We start from the raw sequence: 27904 nt of genomic DNA, 5'->3' as shown, positions 1-27904 counted from the left end.
CAGGTTGAAACGGGGACAACTTCTTTTGGGACAGTGCGGAGACTTTCCTTGAAGGTTCACGTTGAGGTTCCACTGTTCGCCATGACAGTGACGTCACTCGCGAGGGAATGAATGAAGCGTCATCCTTCAGCAGCAGCGCGAGGCCTCATTGCTGCACGCTCTGCCCTCTCGCTGGTTGAATATTTACAAAAGCCACATCTTTGAAATAAAACACTTTAAAAGCCAAGACGATGTGGAACACTGGAGCGGTGAGTTTTGTTCTTATTTCGTGCTTTGTCTGCGCGTCGGTGCGCGCGGAAGGGCTGGTGAACGAGGATGTGAAGCGCGCTGTGGATCTGAGCACTCACCTCGCGAAAATCTCCGCCGAGATCCAGCTCGCGAATCATGGCCACGCGAGCGCGCAGACCTTCACGCTGGCGCTGGAGCCCGAGCTCGCGCCTCACATCGCATTCATCGGTGCATCTGTGAGTAAATAAATCTTACATTTTAATAATTCAAATGAAATGAATGTGAACGAACGTAAGAGGTCAGGTGTGAATGATAGCCGGTGGATGCAGGAAGGTCTGCTCAACAATCACTTTATTCTTCGTAACTGTAATAACATGTTGTCCTCGTTCATTTGTGACGATGTTGTTATTGAATCATGGGAAAGAATATGTTACGTCTCCTTGAAAGTTGGACAATAGGGAGAGTAACTTATGTGCATCTTACGTACTTGCTAAATCTGGCTGTACAGTTCTGCACGATTTGTGCAGTTCCACACTTTTTTGGCAAAGTCTATCCTAAACGGCGTGGTTATGGTGTTAGTGTGGTTCTAAAAACGGGTCCAGTGAGTAGTTAAGTAATGCACGGGTTGTTTTTCTTTAATGTTTTGTGTAGTTGTTAGCATTAGCAGTGGGCAGTTCCGGTTTGCTCTGTCAGTGCCTGCGTGACACGTAAGTTAAGCGCTGGAGTCGCGATTCACTTCCGTGTTAAAGTCCTTCGATTTTCACAATAAAAATGAATTAAAATCCTTGCTTTTTAATAGTAAAGGTACTTTTTTTCTAAATACATTAAAAATGATCCCACGACTTCCAACGGATTTAATAATGGAGGCTGTAATGGTTTTTACTCATAATGTGTTGTGTTAACTTAGTGGGATGTTGTCTGTCAGATGGGAACCGATAGAACATCGTCAAATCCTTTAGGAATAAGTCCCAAAACACACAGCATGAAGATATTTTTTAAAGGTTTTATTGTAAGACATTTGATGGTTTATACTGGTATTTGCAATAGAACATATTAGAATTTGTGTTTTATTTCGCAGGAATGTTTTTAAATGTGTGTATATTAGGGAGCATTGTCGCCAATAGGATTGCTGTATAATCGAGAGCTGTTATTATTATTGCTATTCGTATTATACACACATTTTAGAGCTTAAACATTGATTATAACAAAAACCTCTGTCCTTAAAAGGTAAAAGGAGAGGAAGAGGAGGATGAAGCCCTGGAGCTGAAAGAGATAAACATCCGTGGACAAAGGTAAATGCTTTCTTCAGACATCTGCAGCATGAATCAATGTGCAACTTGCAATGTCATTTGTGATATGATAAAGCTCTAAGTTTGTTAAATCAGTTGATAAAACGGTCTGTTCTGGTCCTTGATTCTGATTGGTTGAGCACCTGATTTGTAACCGCTGACCGCATTACAAGTATCACTGTGCCACTGTTGCAGCGTATGCGTTTCTTGGCCTTGCTACACATATGGTTTAACCGTTTTATAAAAGCAAAAAGCCCCATGAAGCAGTGGGTTAGTGCATTACGCCCCTTAGCTGTTCTAAAATGCACGGTAACCCACTGCTTCTTGGGGCTTATTGCTTTAATAAACAATATTAAAATGTGTTTAAAAATGGAAAGCATGCATGTTTCCTATTCTTAATGGGTAAAGAAAGAAACATTACAACTTTGGAAAGTAAACAGCCACGGTTTTCTGTGACGGTACATAAAACAATCAAACCGTTGCAATATGCATGTCAAAATATGCACATTTGCGATATTTCTGTCATTTGTATATATATTGCAGCCCTACAATGTTCGTTATTTACCTTGGCAATTATAAATTGTAGTTAAGAGTGTGCAACTAAAAATCTGTTACAAACGTCATGCCATCTCATTTACAAGGCACCCAAATGCAGCTGAAACTGCTAAAATCATCTGCATTCGGTCAGATTTCCGGAATAGAAAGCGCCGTCCATGTACCCCCATCTGTTCTTTGCAATAAACACGTGAACATCATCTGTGTGTCTTTTTTTGCAGTGGTAAATTCTTCGAGGCGCGGTTGCCGTCTCCTCTGGCTGCGGGCGGTAAGCTGCGGGTGAAGGTCGAGACCGTGTTCAGTCACGTGCTGAAACCTTTCCCCACCCACATCACCCAGGCAGAAAGACAGCTGGTTGTCTTCCAGGGGAACCACTACCTGTACTCGCCCTACCCCACCCGCTCTCAGACCACCCGTGTCCGCCTGGCCTCCAAAACCTCGGAGAGCTACACTAAACTGGGCAACCCCACAAAGAGCGATGAAGTTATTGAATACGGACCATTCAAAGATGTTGCACCTTTCAGCCAGGTGACTGACCGCAATGAAAGACTTATTCAAAGTGTGTTACCTCAATCTAACCTGTTGAAATGTCATTCTGTTCTGTAGGACACGATGAAGATCCACTATGAGAACAACACACCTTTCCTGACCATCAGCAGTATCACCCGCACCATTGAGGTCTCTCACTGGGGTAACATTGCTGTGGAGGAAACCATCGACCTGAGACACACCGGTGCTTTCCTGAAGGGTCCCTTCTCCCGCTATGACTACCAGAGACAGTCTGATAGCGGCATCTCCTCTGTCAAATCCTTCAAGGTGTTTAAACTCTCTACCTTGAATATATTGTTTAGTACCCCTGTGACTTTATCACACCACCAGTTGCATGAAAACCTGCACTGTCTTCCTGCAGACCATCCTCCCAGCCTCTGCTCAAGACGTCTACTACCGCGACGAGATCGGAAACATCTCCACTTCCCACCTTCAGGTTCTCGAAGATTCTGTGGAGGTTGAAATTCGTCCCCGTTTCCCTCTGTTTGGTGGCTGGAAGTCACATTACATGATTGGTTACAATCTTCCCAGCTACGAGTACCTCTACAACCTTGGTACGTATAAACATTCAACGTAACGGATTGATAACATAACACAACTTACAAGTCTCATTAACATATCGTGCATGTTTCTGTTGCTTTAGGTGACCAGTACGCTTTGAAGATGCGTCTGGTCGATCACGTCTACGACGATCAGGTTATTGATCAACTGACTGTCAAGCTGATCCTTCCAGAAGGAGCCAGGTGAGCATCTTAACCCTCTGGGACTCTTCATTTAGGGGTCACACTTGGCTCCTTCGCGGTCAAAAGTGACCGAATTCTTTTTATTCAGGAAAATTAATGTAATACATTTTTGTTCAATAGTGGGCTTTTTTATTTTGCATTTTTAGAGAATTTGATGGTACTCATTCATATTTATGCAATAATTATTACCCATTTTTACCCACTGAAAGCAATAAAAATATATTTTTGTAAAGAATTTTTCAATTAATGCATTATTTTAGGTTCAAACAGAGACCAGGCTATTGAAATATGTTTTTCATATTTTTGATTGGAGCCGCCTTGTTGTAAAAAAAGCAAAAACATAGTGTGGCATGTGTAATTGAGTAACCACTAGGTTCCATTATAACCCTCTATAGAGTAGTTTATGAATTCCCTAGTTGTTCAGATATAATTTAGGATTTGTGGATTTGAATGTACATTCAGATATTCCAAATTTAAACAATTATTTTTCAACTTGGAATGGATAGTGTTAAATCAAAAACTTTATACAAACATTTTGCAATTATTTAGGGATGTAACAATATTATCGATATCGTGTTATCACAAAAGCAAAATTGTCTCAGTATTATCGTGGTCACATGACTGTATGAAACGATAGGTCTTCCGGGCCTAACTTGAAGAATTTTAGAAAAAATAATAATGTTACCTTTGGCAAGGTCCATCTGGTGCAATTATTTTATTTTATAAAAGGGATTTTTAGGTCAATTGACCCATTTCACACTATAACTCATATCTCTAAGCAACAGTTATGATTAGAGGATAAAGAAAAGAGGATGCTTATGGCACGTTTCCAAGTCATCATTTGACATTTAAATATCGCAATAAATAATGTACCGCGGTCGTTATGCCGAGGTATTATCGCACGGTGAAATTATTGTTACATTCCTACAATTAATTGTTATTTCATTCAGTTTACTGGGCCTCTTCATTTAGGGGTCACACTTGGCTCCTGTAACCTTTTTCAGGAAAATGTATGTAATCATTTTTTTTTCAAAATATTTCTTATTAGCATTTTTATGCTATATATATATTTTTTTTATTTTTTATAAATTATCAGGTGTATCGGTATCGGCATAAAACATTTTTTTCAAGTTAACTGTATCGGTCGATAATAAAATTTTGGCCGATATAATATAGCCAATAAATTATGAATCATTTCCTCTGGTTGATCAACTTCAGTTGCACGCTGCTCACAGTTAAACTACAGTACAGTACTGTCTTTCTGTCGTGATCATTCCCTTACTGCTACTAGCAAAACATTGTTGATGTAGTGTGTAGATATTTATGAATGTGTAAATTGTAGGAACAAAAGCATATTGTTTGAAGCCAACTGCTGTCTGAATGCTTTCTGTCTTGAGACCTGTTAGACCTGTGGCTATTGATAACAGCTTTCTGGGTTGCTCTGGGAGAACATCTATAATTTGTTTATTAAATAAACATTATACCAGAAAAGTATAAAAGTTAAGGAATCTTGAATTAGTGTAAAGTAGGCTTGGGACATGATTTTCAGGGGGAAAAAGAATTTTCAGTCTCAGAAAATGTTATATTAATATTTAGGTACTGTATATTGGCCAGTTGATCGGTTATCGACTTCCAATGATCAAGAATGATCGATTATCGTTTTTGGGCAGAATTGACATATCGGTGCATCCCTACATTTTTTACATGTATAATTTTGACAAATATTTTTTAAATATAATTTTTCAATAAATTTCAGGTTAAAACCGATACCAGGCCGATCCAGTCTTTGAAAAGCAGATTAGTGCAATCTGGTTGTAAAAAAGTAAACGCATGTGTAATGTTATGGTTTATACCATGGTCTTTTTGAATACTGGATTCTGATTGGCTGGAAGGTGTGCATTAAAACCCTTTAACGCACAGGTAGCTCCAGTAAGTTTGATTAAATTTGAAATTTAACTGACAAAATCACTGTAATTTTCACCTGTTTGATCCAAAATTTCACTGTAAACTTCCATAAAAGATTTAACTTGACCATGGTATAAGCGGGATAATCCACAGCTAGCCGTGCGTTAAAGGATCGACGCACGGCTCAGTTTCGCGTCGGGTGGTTCTTGGCCTCCACGTCGTGCATTAAAACCCTTTAACGCACTGCTAGCTGTGGATTATCCCTTACGTAACTTCTCGATTCCTGTGTGTATGTGCGTGCGCGTAGATGTGTGTGTCGGAGAGGGAGGGAAAGAGAGCCTCTTTTGTATTAATTCATTTATTGATTTTATTTAACAATCTCAAAAATTGCTCTGTTGCAGCTTTACCAGTTCATTTTTTGAGTGTGTGTCTGTGCATGGGTGACTATTTTACACTCTTGATATTTAATAGTGTCACCCCTTGATTGCTGTGCCCTTTTTTTCTGCACATTGGCTGATTTGTAGGTTGTAACACCAAAAGATTCTTGAGTTTTCCTATTTTTTCCTATTTACCATTCATTTCCTATGTCTGTCATTTTTGACCGCGAAGGAGCCTATTTGTGTGACTATTTTTTTCTGTGACCTTTTAACATATAGGAATCATGTCCATAATTGTTTTTGTGTTCACATAGCTAATGTGACAAAGGTATCCAATTGTCATCTCATTCCGATGAACCTGCGTTTATTTAACATTTCAAAATGTAAAATTTTCGATCAGAAATGACCGAAGAGTCCCAGAGGGTATAGTCAAGTTTCTAAACTTTGATGTAAGGGTAACAGCGAGTTCAAAAGACATGCAGTGCTCAATGAATATGTTCAGAGACTGACCGCTGTTTTGGTGTTCTACCTAGAAACATCCACATGGACACGCCATACTTCATAAACCGTAGTCCGGATGAGCTGCATTATACTTACCTGGACACTTTCGGCAGACCCGTGCTGGTGGCCACCAAAAACAATCTTGTGGAGCAGCACATTCAGGATGTTGTGGTAAGCTCAGCATTACAACAAGAGAGCATTTAAAGGAACAGTTCACCCGAAAATAAAAATTCTGTCTTCATTTACTCAACCTCGAGGTGTTCAAAATCTGTACAAATTTCTTTGTTCTGATGAACACAGTGAAAGATATTTGAAAAAATACTTGTAGAAAAAATGACAATGGTAGTCAAAAGTGTCCCAGAACTGTTTGCTGTCCTGCATTCTTTAAAATGTCTTTGTTCTGTTAAACGATGATATTTTGAAGTAATTTTTCCTACTGTGGTAGTAAATGTGGCCAAGAACTGGTTGATTACAAGCATTCTTCCAAATTTCTTTCTCTGTGTTCATCAGAACAAAGAAATTTATACAGATTTGGGATAACTTGAGGGTGAGTAAATGAAGACAGAACTTTTATTTTTGGGTGAACTGTTCCTTTAATTATGAAATGAATAAACCTGAAAAGAGCAGGTGGTGCTTTAGGTCACCTCCACCTATTACATCATTGTGTTGGCTCTTAAACTTCCACAGGTCCAAAAACAAAGTTTTCCTGAAGGTTTGCACAATAAAGGCATTTGCGTGATGCAGAACATGTTTTTACTCTCTGCGTCTAACTTGTTTTTTGTGATTTCTAGGTTCACTACACCTTCAATAAGATCCTGATGCTGCAGGAGCCATTATTGGTGGTGGGGGCTTTCTACATCCTCTTCTTCACTGTCATCATCTATGTGCGCCTCGACTTCTCGATCACCAAGGTACATCTGGAGATCAGTGTGTTGCAAACAGAATTGTTTAAAGGTTTCCGGAAACCTTCTTAACTCTACGTCATTCTTAAGTTATACCTTAACAGTGGTAGCGATATATCCTTAAGAATGACATGGCGATAAGAAGGTTTCGGGAAACGCAACCCAGAACACATGTTTTGCTATTTGCCAAATCTTTGTTTTATTTCATCCGCTAGGATCCGGCAGCGGAGGTGCGCATGAAAGTGGCCTCCATCACCGAGCAGGTCTTAACTTTGGTGAACAAGCGTCTGGGTCTGTATCGCCATATGGATGAAGTTGTGAATCGTTACAAGCAGTCCCGTGATACCGGCGCTCTAAACAGCGGTCGCAAGTCCCTTGAGGCGGATCACCGTACCCTCACCAATGACATCACAGCACTGCAGACCAGACTCAAATCAGAGGGCTCCGATCTGGCTGAAAAGGTCAAGAGTTGTCTTTTACATACATAAAAACACTTAAGCAGTTTGAAATGCTTGTTTTCTTAAGGTCTTCTGTCTGTTCGCAGGTGGGAGAGATACAGAAGCTGGACGGCCAGCTGAAAGAGCTGGTGTGCCGTTCCTGTCAGGAGGCCGAGCGGCTGGTGGCCGGCAAGGTGAAGAAGGAAGCCTACATTGACTTGGATAAAACCCTGTCGAGCAAGAGGAAAGATCTTGTCAGCCGCATCGACAGCCTGCTGGACGCCTTGTAATCAGACCTCAGATGTTTTCAAGAAGGCCACGAAACACCGCCCTCCCAAACCATCGCACCCGCTCAGTGCAAATCAGACTGACATACAAACAAAACCATTCTGTGAACATCATTTTCGGTGCCTTTGTGGGATGAAATTTTAAAAGGTTTTCACAGGACAAAAATTGCGCAGGATGTGCATGTTGTGTTGCTGAATGTGTGCGGTTGTGTAAGAGGGTTTTTTGTGTTCTGCAGAATCGTTCATTTTGTTTTTCAAGTTGCTGAATGTCAGATGCAGTCTTCGTTCTTACAATCCAGCAAAGCAGTTCTGATTCCCATTCGTTTGCATATTGGAGTCAGATTTGATTTGAAATCAGTTTTTGCACTTATGTTTCCAAAAAAATATTCCCCGTCGCTGATCATCGCTGATTCAGATTTGTTCATGCAAATTTTCTATTTGGTTTTTAGTTCACACATTTTTGTATGATTTAGAATTTTTGTAAATGTACTTCGGTTCCATGGTGAATGGCAAAAGGAGATTGATTTTTGTATGTCATGGGTAAAATATGACATTTTCAATCCATTAATAAACAAGGTGTGTAAAACCAGACATGCTGTCTTTTATTTCTATTGTCAGAAAATGTCCAATACCAGCTAATACTCAAGTACATGGCAAATGTGATAGAGACGGCAGGTCATTTTGCTCATATAGCAAATACCATACCTTTTATATATGTATTACAGATTTTTTTATTCAGACTCGTCTAATTCAACAAAGCTCATAAGGATGAGCTTGCACGTTATAACCAAGTGAGGGCGCTATCACACTGCCATTTTGAACCTCTATTTAAAACCATACAAAATCAAACACTTAAGCTATAGAAATCCAAATCAATACACCTTTTTTGTCGTAATTCATGTTCGTAAATTTAAACTCAGATTAGGTAAAAAAAATTCCATTATTAACATGACCCAAAAATGCTTCTGATGTAAAATGAGAGCCACGTTTTTCCTCTTAAAGGTGTTTTTATGTAGAACATTCATACAGTCCAAAATCCCATATTCCCAGCCAAACCCAACAAACCAGCCAACCTGAGGTCATCACCGGTCACCGCAGGGTCATTTCCTGTGCCGAAATAACAAGAGGCGTTCTCGTCTCTATGATAACACAGTCATATTGTATATGCTGTACAATAATCATTCTGAAAATACACATTGGAGGGAAACCAAGACAATGTTTGTTAGCACTGATGCTTAGAGTGCCCGGACCCTTACAATGGCACACATTCTGTGTTTGTGGTAAGTCTTGAGCGCCTGAGGGTGAGAAACCCTTATTCTCACACATTCGCAGACAAAATGCTGTCAAAATGGCTTTTGTGAGAATGAAGGGCATGTGTGAATGCTGAACATAACATACAAATAGTAGAAACAGTTCTAGAATGGCTTCACGTCTGTTTTTCAGTGTAGCTCATATGTTTATAGTTACAGAACTTGATAGGATCTGTTAGCACTGTTTTGGGTCGACCATAGTGTGAATGTTCTATTTGATTACACTATGGAATTCCGATCCTGCCTAAATTAAAAATAAATAAGTACAAAAATAAATCCATGAAGAAATTTAAAAAAGCAAAAATAAATGAATAAATACAGAAATTATTTTTTCTAAAAATATAAAAAGGAATGAAAAATAGAGGTTTAAACTTATATTTGTATTTATTTATTTATACATTTTTGTATTTATTTTATGAATTTATGTTAATATTTATGTATTCCCACATTTTCACATTTATTTATTTTCACATTTATTTATTTCCACATTTCTGTGTCCATATGGTAATGAGGGGGCGTGTCTTGCTTCAGACATAGCAGTCGAGCACAGAGCGCTGACGTAGACACATACAAACTCTGAGGCCACAGTAGGATCTTGTGCTTCAACAAAATGACATGCAAGAAATGAGTGTTACCACATGAAACATTAGTATAGTATATTACAGCATTTACTATGGTAAACTGCAGCATACTAGCCTATATATTATAGTAATGTATACTGTAGTGCACTATAGTATTTACTATAGTAAGGTTTAAAAGCCCTTAAGGAAATCAAGTGTAGAAACCATGTTTTTTGGCAGGTTTGTATGACCACAGTTCTACTACTAATTCCATGGTTGACTCTGGTTACTGTAGCAACACCATGGTTAATTTGGGGTTACAATAGCTGAACTATAATAATAAATACTATAGACGCCTTTACTGTTAGTAAACATTGTGACACGTTTTTGTTGGCGGGGCTTAGGTGGAGGCAGAAAGATCGCCCTGAGCGCATTACTAAAGCTAGGTAGCACGCTTTGTTTGCTTGCTTTTTGACAATGAATAGAAAAAAAATCACATTCAATTTTACATGTAAGGTCACTCACTGTCTAGGCTCGTGATTGATTTTGAAAAAGTTAACTTTAACGCAAGGAACCTGGCCCACCTGTATGCGCTCACTCAGTGGATCCAGGGGCGAATTGACAGGATTACCTCCAGTTAAGTGGCCACACATCTACACCCACCAGACAGAGATACCTCTGGTTTTACAATATATCATTTTACTACAGTACTATTGTAAATGTACTATAATAGAAAACTAAGGTATACTTTGTATATTCATACAGTAACTCTGGTATTAAATCACTTAAAGCATGATATTGTTGTTGGTGCTGGTGGTCCAGTGAACTGTATGCCAACACGTTGGGCGGAAGCACTTAGGGCCCTCTCTCTTTTCCCCTTTCTCTCATCCTGTAATTTCCTGTCTCTCTCTCAAATGTCCTATCAATACACAAAAGGTAAAGAGACAAAAAAGTGTGATACTGTCAGTATCATCCACCTTGAAGTCAATACTTTCCCATTTAACTTGCACTACTCAAAGGCACCAACCTGAAGTAATATTACATGGCTAGTCAACTTGGTTCCTGGATGGGCCAGCATCCTGCAGAGTTTATTTCCAACCCTAATCAAACACACCTGACCAAGCTAATCATTCAGGATTACTTTAAAATGATGAACAGATGCCTGACTAGCCCTGCTGTAGCTTATATATAATATTTACTATAGTAAAGTGTAGTAAAATTCCCAGACAATACAGCATTCCCTTACGAAAATAAATCATGGTTTTACTTTCAATTAAAACAAATAAAATGGCCACTATAGTTAAGCCATTGTAACCACAAATTAACCATAGTGTTGCTACAGTAACCAGAGTCAACCATGGTATTTTTAGTAGAACTGTGGTCATACAAATCTGCCAAAACATGGTTTCTACACTTATACTATGATAAAATCATGGTTGATTTCCTTAAGGGCTTTTAAACCTTACTATAGTAAATACTAGTTCACATTACTATAATATATAGTATGCTGCAGTTTACCATAGTAAATGCTGTAATATACTATACTAATGTTTCATGTGGTCACACTCATTTCTTGCATGTCATTTTGTTGAAGCACAAGATGCTACTGTGGTCTCATAGTTTGTATGTGTCAACGTCAGCGCTCTGTGCTCGACTGCTATGTCTGAAGCAAGACACGCCCCCTCATTACCATATGGACACAGAAATGTAGAAATAAATAAATATAAAATGTGGAAATAAATAAATATTAATGCATAAAATAAATCCTTTTTAAATAAATAAATGTTTAAATAAAAAAATCTAAGTATAAATATCTAGTTTTCATACATTTTTATATTTTTAGAAAAAAATCTTTATTTATTTTTGCTTTTTTACATTTCTTCATGGATTTATTTTTGCGTTTTTAATTTTGGCAGAAATGGAATTCCATAAACCGAAGCACACAAAGCTAACGTTTACAAAAGAGCGCCTGGCATTTTCAGTAGACACGTGTGTTGACCAATTAAAGCTAATTTACATTTATCCAATGAAACCCAACAAACACATTCTAATTAAAAATGAATGAGTTTGTAGATGTTTGTTGGTGTTCCTTGAATGTGAATCAGCCTTTAAAATGTTTCAGCTAATTGTAATCCATGTGTATCCTTCCAGATTTATTGTCAAGCTCTTTTGACTTCAGCCAATAAACAACCACCCAGCAATATTAGCAACCACATAGCAACAGCCTGGCAACCACCCACAGCATGCTAGCAACATAGCGGCGACTTTTGCAGGTGCAGCGGCACTAGATTTTTGCATTTTCTGAAAAAAAAAATTGGTTTCTTTGCATTTTCTGTTTTGTAATCTTTATGAAACCACTTTTTATTCTCATCTTGATGTTGACAGCAGGCCAAATGTCACATATTAATTGATATTAAGCCCATGTGTGCGCATGTTGAGGTTCGTGTCTCAGTTTTCAGCATGTGCGACTAAAGTTCGTTACAGGTGATGTCCCTCTATCTTTCCCTTGAACCTGCAGTCAGCTCCTGCCAAAACTGCGGTTTAGCTGTTGACCAAACCGGAGCTTAAATTCTGTTTGAACCGGAATTCACCAGCAGTACTGTATCCTGATGTGGTGTACTATGAAAGCTGAGACGTAGAGAACGAGGTGTATGTGAGGGTTTAGGGGGGAGGTGGAGGTTGAGGGTACACACACACATTTTCTCCAGGCTGAAGCATTAAATGACATGTTTCTTAGACCTGAAGAAAAAGCATAAGAAGCTCCAGCACCAAACAAAGACTCAAACTTGGCCGGTGTTCATTAGCGATAGAGGGCTGACAATAGCGACGAGTGTGAGGTGGTCTCGGGCCTTCGGACTGTACTGACCCGCCGTTGATTGATTGTGCCGGCCTGGGCTCACCTGCAGCCCTACACACACACACACACACACACACACACACACACACACACCCTGACAGCCTGCAGAGAGACCCGTCACTGTCAGAGAACAATATCCTGCACTGTGTGGCTCGCAACTGAGCACGCTCATAAATCACCACGGTGACAGAGACACCGCCCTCACTGTCCACACTCCACGACACACACACACATGCACACGCCCTGTCAGAAAACCTCAAGCTGTGAAACTATATGAAAGGACCATTTTTGAAAGGTTACATTGTGGCACATTCAGGGCGGCCAAAACGCTCTACTTTTGTAGTTGTGTTTCTCGAAGAACGACAACCTTTGCTATTAATGTAGTAACAACTTAGATTGTTTTAGTTCTGAATGCCGATTGGTCGATACAGCATTACAGCCATGCTTAAATACACGATTTAATAACAGTTATGGCGTGAAAGAACGGTTCACCGAGCCATTTTATATATTAAGGACTGTTCACACCAGTGGTTCTCAAACTTTTTTTGCAAGCCCCCCTCAATGTTAATTAAACCAAAACCATACAATTATAAAATGCCGGAATATTAATTCTTTGGGTTGTTGTTTTTATTTTATGATGTTTGATTGCAAAACATTTATGACAATTTTCTATATTTGATTAAATTGTACGAAAACCGTGGGCCCCAGTTTGAGAACCACTGGTTTACACAAACAACTATTAAGTAACTAATAAGCAGGGTTGGACTGGGGCAAAGAAGTTCCCCTGGCAGCGGCCCGTTGGTTCCTTCACAACTGTCCGTGATTACATTCTGGCCTCATATTTTTTGGGGGGCGGGTGCATGCCTGGTATGCCTGATTACCAATCCAGCCCAGCTATTAAGACAAGTATAACTACATTAGCATCCACATCATTAGATGATAATGTTTGTTTATTTGCACTAAATTCAAATGGATTTTGATTGGCTGTCAATGTTTCATTTGTGTGAAAGTGATGCCAGCAATATTGTTCCTCTGTATCTTCATAATATAGTTGTAGTGTGGGTGCTGCTATTCTTAATGTGAATGATCTAGTTTACTCTGAAATATACGTCATGTTACAAAAATAAGATGAATGCCTTCAACTTAGTCTGTGAATTTGATCTACATTGTACGACATCAATTCATATTTTCTAGCTGCACACAATTTTACCATTTAGCGTTTTCCTAAGAACAAAGTCTTCCAGAAGAGGAACTAGACATGACATCCGGCTGAAGTCAGCCAGCCTCCTCTTCACAGGTGAATGTATGACTACTAAACATCCACACATGGACCCCGAGCCCGAGGCTCATATCCTCCCCTCAGCACAACTTCTATCTCCAATACACTTTCATCTGTCTTTCATCTTGTCTTTTTCTTTAATAAAGAAAGATGAAGTCCAGCTGCGGATCCCTCTATATCTCCATATTTCTCTTCAACGTCTTTGAAAAATGCTTAATTTAAAAAAGCATTGACTTTGAATTAAATGTATAAAATGGATCATTCCAATTTATCTGATAAGCCAAGTAAACAACCTATATTTACATCCTATAGCTGTATTACTTGGCAGAACATTTTCTTTTTCTGACTACAAATGTTAAAAACTGTTACTATATTTTGAATATTAGTGCCTTTCACTATGTTGCTATTGTAGCTACTTAAAGGAACAGTTCACCCCAAAATGAAAATCCGTCATCATTTATTCAACCTAAAAAAGTTCCAAATGTCTTTGTTCTGATGAACATGGAGAAAGACATTTGGACGAATGCTTGTAATCAAACAGTTCTTGGCCACCATTGACTACCATAGTAGGAAAAACTGCTTTATAAATGTAATTGTTCTGTTGAACACAAAATAAGATATTTTTAAGAATGTATAAAGCAAACAGTTCTGGGGCACTATTGACTACCATTGTCATTTTCCCTACTATGGTAGTCAATGGTGGCCAAGAACAACTCGAGGGTGAGTAAATGAAGACAGAATTTTCATTTTGCGGTGAACTGTCCCTTTAGGTCTGTGTGTATTACAATGGTTTTATGAAGGTTAAGCAAACCTGTCACCAGTGTTAAAAAATCAGTAGTGACTCTATTAACTAGAAGGGATAGTGCCGGGGGGAAAGGGAAAAACTGTCAACACTTATTCAACCTCATGTGGTTCAAAACCTGTATGTGACTCTTTCTTCTGTGGAACACAAATGAAGATATTTTGAGAAATGTCTCAGTGGTTTTGTCCATACAACGGAAGTCAGTGGGGTTCAATGTTGTTTGGTTCCTGACCTTCTTCAAAATATCTTCTTTTGTGTTCTGCTTAAAAAACAAAGTCATACATCTTTCGAATGACATGAGGGTGAATAAATGATGAACGAATTTTTATTTTTGGATGAACTATCCCTTTAAACAAATTTTTGACTTGAAAGTAGCATCAAATGTATCAACTAAATGTATAGTCACCAACTATTCATTAGTGGCTTGTTGTAGTAGTTTAACTTCTTTAAATTACGTGTAGTTTAGAGCTTGGCGACAGTGTCATATCAACATCTGTAACATTGCTCACTACTCCAGCGTATCTCAGTCCACTCAAAACCACCTTCTAGTTTACAGCAGTGCTCAATGATACAGTATGCGAGAGAATCGGCCAGTCCAGTGGTCATTCCACACTGACAGAGGTCCAGTAAGAGCAGGATGAAAGGTAAGTTCTGCCCTGCGCAGGTGGCAGGTGTGATCACGGCGGTAAAAGATGGGGGACGGCAGGAGCGGAGGGACACAAAGGACCGGTCTGTTACCCGCTCGCAGCTGCAGGGGGTGGAGATGAGTCCGGCTGACAGATAGACAGACACGGCAGCGGAGGGGAGGGAGATGGTGAGATGGAAGGAAAACTCTGACGGTGATACTTCAAACGCAGGAACGGGTGCCGGGTGCCGAGAGACACATTCTTTCTGAAAGAAGGCGGAAGAAAGGGGGGGATAGAAAAGTATATATTAATGCTGCCTGTGTGTGTGAGTCTACTGATGTTCGGCAGAGAAGAGTCACAAGCAAAAATGACTAAATGACTTTTTCTAATGATGGTCCCTGTTCAAGGTAAAATAAAGTAAGATGGTTTTGCATTTTGTAACCAATTGAGCCAATTTAAATGTACAACCCGAATTCCGGAAAAGTTGGGACGTTTTTTAAATTTGAATAAAATGAAAACTAAAGGAATTTCAAATCACATGAGCCAATATTTTATTCACAACAGAACACAGATAACATAGCAAATGTTTAAACAGAGAAATTTTACACTTTTATCCACTAAACTAGCTCATTTAAAATTTAATGCCTGCTACAGGTCTCAAAAAAGTTGGGACGAGGGCATGTTTACCATGGTGTAGCATCTCCTTTCTTTTCAAAACAGTTTTAAGACGTCTGGGCATTGAGGCTATGAGTTGCTGGAGTTTTGGTGTTGGAATTTGGTCCCATTCTTGCCTTATATAGGTTTCCAGCTGCTGAAGAGTCTGTGGTCGTCTTTGACGTATTTTTCGTTTAATGATGTGCCAAATGTTCTCTATATGTGAAAGATCTGGACTGCAGGCAGGCCAATTCAGTACCCGGACTCTTCTACGACGAAGCCATGCTGTTGTAATAGCTGCAGTATGTGTTTTGCATTGTCCTGCTGAAGTATACAAGGCCTTCCCTGAAACAGACGTCATTTGGAGGGAAGCATATGCTGCTCTAAAACCTTTATATACCTTTCAGCATTCACAGAGCCTTCCAAAACATGCAAGCTACCCATACCGTATGTACTTATGCACCCCCATACCATCAGAGATGTTGGCTTTTGAACTGAACGCTGATAACACGCTGGAAGGTCTCCCTCCTCTTTAGCCCGGAGGACACGGCGTCCGTGATTTCCAACAAGAATGTCAAATTTGGACTCGTGTGACCATAGAACACTATTCCACTTTGAAATAGTCCATTTTAAATGAGCCTTGGCCCACACGACACGACGGCGCTTCTGGACCATGTTCACATATGGCTTCCTTTATGCATGATAGAGCTTTAGTTGGCATCTGCTGATGGCACGGCGGATTGTGTTTACCGACAGTGGTTTCTGGAAGTATTCCTGGGCCCATTTAGTAATGTCGTTGACATAATCATGCCGATGAGTGATGCAGTGTCGTCTGAGGGCCCGAAGACCACGGGCATCCAATAAAGGTCTCCGGCCTTGTCCCTTACGCACAGAGATTTCTCCAGTTTCTCTGAATCTTTTGATGATGTTATGCACTGTAGATGATGAGATTTGCAAAGCCTTTGCAATTTGACGTTGAGGAACACTGTTTTTAAAGTATTCCACAATCTTTTTACGCAGTCTATCACAGATTGGAGAGCTTCTGCCCATCTTTACTTCTGAGAGACTCTGCTTCTCTAAGACATCCCTTTTATAGCTAATCATGTTACAGAACTGATATCAATTAACTTAATTAGTCACTAGATGTTCTCCCAGCTGAATCTTTTCAAAACTGCTTGCTTTTTTAGCCATTTGTTGCCCCCGTCCCAACTTTTTTGAGACCTGTAGCAGGCATTAAATTTTAAATGAGCTAGTTTAGTGGATGAAAGTGTAAAATTTCTCAGTTTAAACATTTGCTATGTTATCTATGTTCTGTTGTGAATAAAATATTGGCTCATGTGATTTGAAATTCCTTTAGTTTTCATTTTATTCAAATTTAAAAAACGTCCCAACTTCTCCGGAATTCGGGTTGTATATAAAAAGTCTGTATCCCTCCAAATCACAAGTGATGTCCAAAATGCTTTTCAAACTTTACACTCCAAATACAGTAGTACCCCAACCTTGTGTATATTTACTGTGAATAAATAACACATACAATAATTTGTGATATAACCATAAAGAAAGTGTCCAGTACAATAATGGATCTGTGTTGATCATATTCTAAACCTGTTTGTGTTACTGTCCAAAGCTCCAGCTAAGACCCCCTGATCTCTGCCACATGGCATCCCATCAAAGCCCCTCGACTCTGGGCTCAGTGAAGGAGTCAACCCCTCTGATTCATCTCTGGAGGAAGCATGCCTGTGTCAGATCCCTGTCTAATGTTTTCTCATGACCGTGTGTGTTATTCTTTGCCTCAGCACGACTCCAAATGTAGTTTCAACCCCACTCCCTGTCAAAATACTCCTACAATAGTCCAACCGGTTCAGAACACGACGCACACACCCAGATATATAGATACATATCCGATCCTTTCCTTTTGAATGTCTTCACAACCATAACCATCTGTGTGCATGAACCTGAAAACACATTTATTTAGCTGTTTAAATGTGGACATGGATCTTGTTGGGTAACTGGAACAATTTTGAATTGAAACTGTATGCAGAGACAATAAAAGTTTAGCAATGACATTATAAGCATGCACTCCTCTTGGTGAAAAAATATAACAATAAACAAATAAATAAAAATAGTGAGATATCATGTAGGTCCATTACAATATTACAGTAAGTATAAACAGTTTAGTATAAAAGTATAGGCAGCAACTAACAGTAGCAGCAGATTGGAATAATTCACTACTGTAAAAAAAATCCTGTAAAAAGGACATTTTCTGGCAGCTGGCGTAAATAAACGGTAAAATAACAGTTTTTCCTGTAAATTACGTTTTCCAGTTTTTCTTCGAAATTTGTGGTCTGTTTCTGTAATGTCACGTTTATTTATAAACTGTAAAAAAATCCTGTAAAAAAGCAGAAATTTTCCGGCAGCTGGGGCGCCAGAAAAAAAACATAAAATTATTTTCCCGTTTTTCTTGTAATGTCAAAAAAATGTGACCGTATTTTGAAAATACATGAACATTTGTGATATAACAGAAAAATTCTGTAAAATTACGGGTTTTTATAGTGTAGCAGAATAAAGTGACCAAAAAATATAATATTAAACAACTACAGCCGTGAAAAAAATTAAGAGATAATTCCAAATGTTCATGTATTCAGCATTTCTAGATGTATTGTGGTCATTCCAGTCCAGTGTCTGTTGAATTTCAACAAAATCAAACCTCAGGAGTCATCCAACAGCAATGTGAAAGACTGACAGCAGGACAAGACACATGACAACTGTGATAAAAATCCAGGTTATCACACAAACATTGTTTTAACTCATCCTAAATACATATTGTCGTATTGCTTAAAAATGAATAAGAACACGATATCTTTAATTATTTGAGGTCTGAAAAAATACAGAGCATCTCTTCTGTTATTTTGACCTGATTCTCCAGTTTTCATTTTCTGCAAATAAATGCAAATAGAACCAATATTTTTATTTGAAGTTTGGGAGAAACATTGTTAGTAGTTCACAGAATCAAACAAAAATGATCATTTTTACCTAAACACCAGCCTATGAATAGTAAATTCAGAAAAACAGAAAATAATTTTGAAATGGTCTCTTACTTTCAAACCCTGAAACTTACATTTAGCATGAAAAAAAACCACGACTTATTTTATAACTCTTTAGATGACATTCCAAATATCTTCAGAGAAATGTTATCAACTTCAGCTCGCTTTTTCAATCAAAATTGTCCCCGAAGTATTAATAAATATGTACACGCGCACAAACACTCACACGAACTTGAAATGATTGGAAGGGCAAGGTCACTTCCCATTGGCTGCAAGTCTAACCCTGTGTTTTCCAGGGCAGCCGTTATTCCCCTACTCAACTGCTGATAGGAAACTCAGATAATCCACTCTGCTCAGCGCGGACAAAAAGACTTTTCCTTCTCACCTCCCCTGACACATCAAAACATCTTTCCCCATCCTCCCTTCATACTTTCATTCGCTCTGCATTTTTCCTATCCTTCCCTGCTGCATTAACTATTCGCCCTCTACCTGTCAGAGCGGAGCGTGAAGGTGAGGCCAGGTGTGCCGTCCAGAGCACGTGATGAAGACTGAGGTCTGATACACAGGAAGTGACCTCCTGTCACATCTGTTTCCTGTGTCACTCTTTATTTACCCCTGTGCCAGCCTCTGCGTCTGACGGACGGACGTCCATTTGTGCCGATCTGGGACCGCACAAAGTTTGAATAAAGTTCAAATTGGCCTTCATGTGTATATGTGCAAACTTGTTCTTTGGTTTTAGTGGTTTTTGAAATATGTTTTAAATAACACAACAGTGCATTTTACTTTTTTAATATTTGGATTGCCAGTTGAGCCCTCTCAGTCCAGAAGCAAATATTACTGAGTTGCTTTGAACAAAAGTGTCTGCCAAATGCGTAATGTCTTGCATGTTTCTGAATATTCATGACAGAATAAGTAAAAAACAGTGCTATAAAAATGTCAAGAATGGAACAAAGAGTTCAATGAGTCAACGCTGGATGTAGATCACCTGAAAGCTGTTGATATCTCAGAGGTCACAGGGAGTGATTTTGAAAATATGATGTTTTAGTTTGGAATGCAGTTATGGCGAGAGTGAGCTGGACATGCTTTATGGAGTCTGGACTGATTGGAGAGGGAAAGAGAATCTAGGAGCTGGAGGTAGTTAAGAGGAATATCAGGAAACCCCCCTCATCACCCAGGACCACCCCTCCCATCTCCCTCTTCCTGCCAAAACTCCGCACACTTCCTCTGCAGCTATTGGGATTCCCACCTGGGACATTCCAGCCGTGAAATGTGTCTGGCAATCTCCCTCTTTCATTTTGTTTTTGATTTACAAAAGGTACACTCAATTATGGTTCTGCTTTCTAAGTGAAGCCTTCCCGTTTGTGGTCAAAGTCATTCCAGGTTTAGGCCAACGTTGGTCATTTGAATTCCTTTATGGGATGTGCAGTAGTCACATGAACCACAAGAGGTCACTGTATCACAATGCAAAATCGTTTAAAGCCCGTAACAAGTTATATGGAGCGTCAGAGCTGTGCCCTCATCCCGTTCACTGCGTGCTACTTATATTTTTCTAACATAAAACGGCTGTCTGGCCGAGCCCTGGTGATGTAGATACCCCCCTCCAAACAAAAGCCATTATCCTGATGAAATTAACTAAATGAAATGACAGACGAGTGAATGTTACATGCGCATGAATGTGCATGGACTCGCAGGAAGGGTGAAAATACCAGGTTCCATGACTTTGTGTTTGACCTTTTGGGGAAACGAGCTAATCCCGCGGTATAATGGACTCGGGTGCAGATATGGAAAACGGCTGCTCCGTTATCTGCGTTGCCGTGGAGACCATCGGAGAGCGCGCGAACGGTGAAGATGCCGCCTTATTAAAAGGGGAGTTTGTATATATTGGAAAAGGCGCTTTTTGTCATAAGTGTCACTCACACGCGCAGCATTCTCCCCTTGGATTGTAAATCGAAACCTGTTTCTTTTCTCTAAAATAGCACAATTCAGTTCGAGCGCGGTTAGGAACGGACTTTATTTTATTTCATTTATTCTTTTTTTGCGCATAGATTGAGCCTATAGTAAAACGATGCCGAAAATTGCACACAAAATGTGATCTGCACACGTTCATTTAACAGTAAATCTTATAAATTAAGATTAGATCTTAATTTAATAAAATACAATCTGCAAAGTTTTACAATTAAAGATCGCTGATTCAACAGAAAAACAATAGGCTATTATATAATAATAATAATAATAATAATAATAACACATTGCTTAGTATAACTTTTAAACCCTTTTAAATTTGTAAAATGTTAGCGAAATATTTCATCATATTTTAAATTTGATTTAAATGTCTGTGATGCATTATGACGTATACACTTTCAGGGCCCAAGTTTTAATTCAGTTATCTTGTATGCATTTTCGACATTAGTGATGAAACGAGATCAGTGCTGTTTTGAAGCCTAATGGACGGGTTGATATTTAATTAGGCTACTGAACACGAAATAGTTACGGTTACTCTAATGTATAATGGCCTACTGATGTGAGTTATTTTTCAACTGAAACAATCGTGATTTAACGCAAGACCTAGGCTTTAAGATGATATGTATTTAAAAAATGAACAATGCAAAAAATATTTATTTTCTTTGGAAACAACTTTTATTTAGGCCTATTGTAGTTATGGCTTAACGTGTTTTGAGAAAATAACACGTTTCTTACTGTTTCACTTATTAATTTGCCTATAAAGGGTATTGCAAAGCGGTGCCAAGTGTTTTCAACCGTTCCATTCATTTATAACACTGCTGATTTGATTTCCCATTAGAAAGACGTGCAGAAAAAGTGGGGAACGATGCTGCTGATAAAGAAGGCAAAACAAGTGTTTGGATGAAACGAGCTAATTTCACAACTAATTCAACACGTTACTGATCTAATGACAAGACAGAATAATCACACAGATACCCATCAACAGTACAGCTACAATATGAATGATAATGGCTGCATTGATATGTTAAGCGTGTGTACCCTGGTCCATCCAATAAACCCCAGCTAATATTGGCCCGAACACGTTAAATGTGTAAATATTTCTCCTTCGGGTAGCCTATCTGTCTCTATCGCCTCGTGCGATCTTCCCCCTCAAATGATGCATTAGATGCATTGAATGTATTTGTTGTGGTGGCTTGAAAAGGCGGCGATAATCTGGGGGAGAGAGATAAGGAACACCAATTTATTCAGCGCCACTTTGGACCCTGTTTCCAGCCTCGCTCGGTCCTGACACCTCCAGCGGTAAACTGATAACGATTAGGCCATTTATTATCTTCACAAAGAACAAAGATTGCCTCACGCCGATGAAATATTACCCCCGGTAATAATCGGAAAGAGAGGGCTGGCATCTGATGCATGCATATATAAATAATAACTTTAGAGCTCTGCTCAAAAAAGTAATAAAATGGTGAGAATAATGTGAGACAAAATTTCAAATAATAAAAAATAACATCAACCACAAATTTCAACATAATAATAATAATAATAATAATAATGGAATAATAAATAATACATTTAACATTTTCAGAAACGAGTGTCTTAATGTCTTTATCCGCATTAATAACAAATTAAGATATTGTAAACCGAGTCGGATTCAAGTGCACGTTGGACTTCGACCGGAGTGAGAACTCAGACTTACAGACAGCTCTGCTGCTTCTTTGATGGACAACGTGAAATGGAAATGTCAGCGTGTCTGCCACAGTGTGCACTGCTGGAAAGGAGGAGGCGAGTTTAGCAGTCGCCTTTATTAGTCTAAAGTGGGTTTTTTTAATGCGCTGGAGATGCAAGCTCGAGACTGATAAACCCTTATCTCACGCGCATCATGAGTGAGCATCTTCTGCTGGTCAGATTGTAAAGCTCCTGTAAACCCAGCACCTACTGCTCTTAACGCCTTAACATGACAATAGACGCAATAATAAGAACATTAATAAATTATCACAGACGGCGTTTATTTAAATAAAATACTACTTCTACTACACTGGCGATTTTGCTGTGGACTAATAATAATAATAATAATTATTATAAAACTATCTTATTTTTCCTCATGAATTAAGTCGTAAAATTACACAAATGAAAAAGACAATTGGTGCAAACTTTTTAGAGAGCGGAAATATACTATTACTGGCTATTATTTCCCTGTTTAGTCCATAAATTGTTTAACTCGGCACAAAAGTTACATGAAACCTCTAAAGCACTCAAGGCCCAGATGATTTATTTCGTAGAGTCAGCAATTTCTTGTCAGAATAACTGTGGTAAAATACGATTAAGAAGGCCATGAAAGGATATGCGAACACAAGTACATGTCTTGACTTTATCACACATTGTTAGCACTGATAACTGATGCACTTATAGACCAACTGATAGACAACATAAAACAATCATTAAAGGAAAGTTTGAAGCATTTGCCGGAGACTCAGTCACTGATAGTCAAATACTTACCCTTCTATTGACAATGGGACAGCCAAGGATTTGTAGAATTTTGATTTTTATCATATTTCCTAATCCTTGGCCAAACTACAGGCCTGCTATTTCACCACTCCGCTATACCAACCAACCTAATATCTCTGGCTGGTGTAAATCCGTCACTGCTCGTGGTCTCTTAAAAGAAAGCAAAACAATAGCGGGCATTGGACATTGTTATTTTGATCATTCTATATAATGCAATTAATTCTGTCAGAGTTCACTTCTCTCGCACTCTCATTGTGCGCGTGCACTCTTGGGGGAACCCGGGTGCGAGAGACTGGAGCTGCACCTGCCCTTCCTTAGCCGCTGCACGCGAGCCCACGGTCTCGTGCCAGAGATTTACCAAGGCTTTGCATGTTTAAAAGTTGGTGTTATGTGTGAGAGAGTTAAAACTGGGTGGGTTGGGGGGAGGCAGGGTCGACTGCAATATTATAGACAAGACCGGGCAGGAATAGAATTCATTAAGATGGGAATCCTAAAGGGTAATGACCCTAAGATTTATATATAAAGTAAAACATTTACATATAAAAAAAACACGCAGAAACACATGTGCATCCCGGTGATCAAACGATCAAACTAGCATTTGTCTTACGCATCCGATTGATTGTGTGTCTGGCTTTTAGAATTCTGACATAGATAAATAAAAAACACATAATGATAATAATAAGAAGAAGAATACGTTTGTTATTGTATTATTGTTATTAACGATTATTAATCGTCTCGATTTATTGTTTAGGACGTTCAAATGTTTTGGGTACTGGCTTTACTTGTACTCATTTTATCCCCTTTGACGACTGGGACTTGTTTCGTAATTATATAAGTGAGAACACCATACACTGCAGCATCAGCACAGCTTTTAGCCATCAAAGCACGACCCGGAAGACCAGTTCGGCTGACGCACGACTACGTTGCAGCAGCCCTACTTTGTGCCTCAAGTTTCCCTGCTTCCAGAGAGAGAGATAGAGAGAGAGAGAGAGAGAGAGAGAGAGAGAGAGAGAGAGGTAGCAGACACCACACCGCAAGTCATTGAAGACAGATGCTCAGTGAAAGCATACTGGTGAAGGGACGCTGACTGTCTGGAAAGGTTGGCATTGCCAGCTCGAGCGGATTTGGAGAGCAGGCGAGGACTGCGCCCTGAGCCTCAGCGCTTCGCAAAGCACAACGAATCACCTCTACTATTCCCTCAAAGACGACACACGGACTTGGCCCCAGGACACATTTCTCTCTGGTGTGAAATGTCAAGAAGAGAAAGCCCAATCATAAACGGTGGTAAGATGCGTTTTGTGTAGACAATCATTCGACACAGCTCGTGTATAAATCGAGTAATGCGGGGAGATTATTCACGCGTTTTACTAAGGTATTTATTTCTGCCTGAAGTAGGATGATGTTATTTTAAGGAGGTCGTTTTTATTTGAAATGATTTTATCCTTTCTATTTCTATTGATATGTAAAATGGTTTCAAAATAATCACCCAATAAAGGCAATAAAATATAACCAGGTATTATTAACCACGCATTATTGTTGCTATATTAGGCTATTGCTACCAACAATAGATGATAATAATAATTTGTTATTGTTTTCGTTATTGTTACTGTTATTTTATTGTAGTTGTTGCAATGCATCTGTTGTGCAAGTAAATCTGCTATGTTCTTAATGTCACTACACGGTATGACAGTAGTTAAAACGATTATAATACTAGTGCTACAAAGAACAAAAATCTGTAAATAACAAGATTTTTTATTTAAGAACTTATTCCCTCGTTTCTATTATTTAATTATAATTTTTTGCATTTTATTTATCATTATAGAAATTGTTGTACAAATGAGGTAAGATATGCCTTTTATCTTTGTAAAGTTTAAAGTAAATCTAAGCGAAATAAAACAAAATTCAGTGACGCAAACAGTATTCAAAATATAAGCAAATCGCACAATATAAAATAATGTTTATAAAATATGCATTGTATTCTATAGAATAATATCATTCATGTCCAAATTTAGGTCTTGATTCAGCAAATATAACAAGCGCAAAAGCGCATTCTGAAAATAAGACATAGCCCAAGTGATTTTCCGGTGACATTTCTTAAACAATCACGACATTTTCACTTATTAATGATTCTATATGCGAGGTGTGAGATGAGCTGAGGAATTAGCTCTCTCTGTAATGCCCCAGGGAGTCCTGCAATATCCCACCTGTACTGTTTATTTAAATCATTGACTCCAAGAGCTGTCAGCCACAAAAGGAGGGCGGACGCCCTGTCATCACCCTTCAGATTTATGACTGTCACGGAATCATTTTTCGACTCAACTAACGCCCTCACCCAGAACAAGACTTTTACCAAATAGGTCAGCATGTAAATAAATAAAAGAGCAAACATCGCTTAATGCCGAATAATGCAAATTAATTGTTGAAATAAACGAAGATATGCATTTAGCTTTCAATTCGTGTTATTCGTGCTTCAGCAGAGGACAGGAGGCTTGTGACTTTGCCTGCCTGTGTCTGCCCCCGAGTGCCCTGTCACAATCTAATTACCCGTGAGTAAAGGACAATACCGCTTCAGCTGGTCTGTGTCATTCCCTCTATATCCCAGCGCCTGCTTATCTTCACAAACCCTTCTGCGCTGCTCTCTACCCCTCCTGCCCTCTTTTAACCCCACGGAGAATGATAAACGCGCAGCGAGGGAACGAATGGACAAACCCATTTCACGGCACCTGTTAATTAACGGAATGATTGCCTCCGTTTCCACCGACTTCAGCAATCGCTCTCCATTATTTTACTGATGCTATTAATTCAATGCGAAGTAATGTGACATCACGTGTCGTCGTCAGGTAGAGGAGTCATAATGGCGACCCGAGTTAGAGTCCTCAGCCGGGTGAAGTGACACTGCTGAGCCCCTATGAGGACAGTCTGTTTTGTTTAAACATCGAAACCAACTGGATTACCACAGATATTTAGTTCAGGTATTCTCTAAAGATATTCAGCCCTGCAGGTGAACTCAACCAACAACCTTCATTAGCATTACTGGTGATGAGCTGGATCAGAGGAGCCAGCCAAACACACAATAGGCTACCTATACAGCCTTCAACCGTAAACAATCATTTTTGGAGGCCATGCTTTTTTATATTAGATTCCACTTATATATTGCGCATTTGCCCTTCATGTAAATGCATGATTACGCATCAAAACCAAGCGTCAAATTAAACAACAATAATTTGTTGACTTCAAGCTGTCAGGGCTCATTTACGCTGTAGGTCAGATATTGCCACACACCCAAAACACTATGGACAACTTGTATACAACAGTATGGTGTCAACAAAATCAACAATTTGTTGGCATGAGTCGTTTAGCGTTCCCCATGCGTTTCAGCCATACTGGTACAACCTTACAAAGTCGCCTATGGATTTTTTTCTTTTCCTTTACCGAGATTCAGTGACGTCAAGTCACGGCGTCGGAGTGGCGGCCGGTAGGGGCTCTGAGCTCGCGCTCCAATTATTGCATGTCAATCATTATTGCTTTACTGGAGTGCACTCCCCCCCTGTTTCAAATAATAAAAAAATACATTACCTTTTTTAACCAAATTATTATTATTATTTTTTTGTTTTTGTTGTTATATAACTCAATCAGTATATCCCTGCAAAGTTTGACTCCTAGAACCACAACCTGCTATAGAGCCAGATCATCAGGTCTGTCCTGATGTGGCTCTGAAAACAGTGCTCTCTTTGATTGATCTAACCAGACAAGCTGGTTAAATGAATAATTAACACACACAAAACGTTGCAACAAGCATTGAGGCTGCAGAGCTATACCAAAGGTGAATAGCTGTAATCCAAGAGAGCACATCTATGGAGCTTTAGGCCAAATAACGTAAACAAGACCATCTCCCCATACCATAATAATAACATAATAATAAGCAGTGTAAACGATTAATTGCAATGTCACAATTTAGGAACATTACATTAAACAATTGTTCCATGGCAACCTATTTGTAATTCAATCAGAAAGAATTCAAAACCAAACCCTGTATATGTGAATGAGGGTCTTCAGTTGACCAACCTGAATCTACAGTTTATCTAAACGCTTATCAAGGTAATTGGCGACGGTCAGTCTTTCTGCCTGCGGTGGGCAAGCCTGCTGCTTGTTTTGCCACGAGATAATAGCGCACAAGAATCAACCAAGCTGCCCTAATGGCCACCAATTGGCTCTATTTGGACCTGCCCATGCGACCTGTCGGCACCACCGAGAGACAAGCCCGCTATTAATATGTAAAGCGACGTTTGATCGCTCGAAACCGCATACAAAGACAGTGTTTTCACAAGAAGAATGTGGTGACAACTAATTTAAAACAATTAGACGCGCAAGAACAATAGCCCCCAATTTAGAGTCCATAAAATACTCCTCCTCAATTAATGCCAGAGGTGGAATTGTGTTTGTTTGCATTAGATATATATTGCATGTGACACTTCACTGTAAAATGTTTTGTTGTTTTAAGTAAATGTTAATGGTCACGCAACATGTCGTTC

General features: G+C 39.1%; 1 protein-coding gene across 1 annotated transcript; it reads left to right on the top strand.

Annotated features, from left to right (window-relative positions):
• Window positions 1–93: 93 nt before the first annotated feature.
• rpn1 (ribophorin I) lies at window positions 94–8358 on the top strand. Its single transcript, XM_057362767.1, has 10 exons — window positions 94–464; window positions 1456–1520; window positions 2294–2600; window positions 2679–2888; window positions 2983–3175; window positions 3265–3364; window positions 6180–6318; window positions 6939–7058; window positions 7265–7510; window positions 7594–8358. Exons 1-10 carry the CDS (start codon window positions 231–233, stop codon window positions 7774–7776), a joined length of 1797 nt encoding a protein of 598 aa, XP_057218750.1. The 5' UTR covers window positions 94–230; the 3' UTR covers window positions 7777–8358.
• Window positions 8359–27904: the final 19546 nt, after the last annotated feature.

The sequence above is a fragment of the Triplophysa rosa genome, linkage group LG20 (assembly GCF_024868665.1).
Source record: "Triplophysa rosa linkage group LG20, Trosa_1v2, whole genome shotgun sequence".
Classification (NCBI taxonomy): domain Eukaryota; kingdom Metazoa; phylum Chordata; class Actinopteri; order Cypriniformes; family Nemacheilidae; genus Triplophysa; species Triplophysa rosa.
This window is presented reverse-complemented; position numbering and strand designations above follow the sequence as displayed.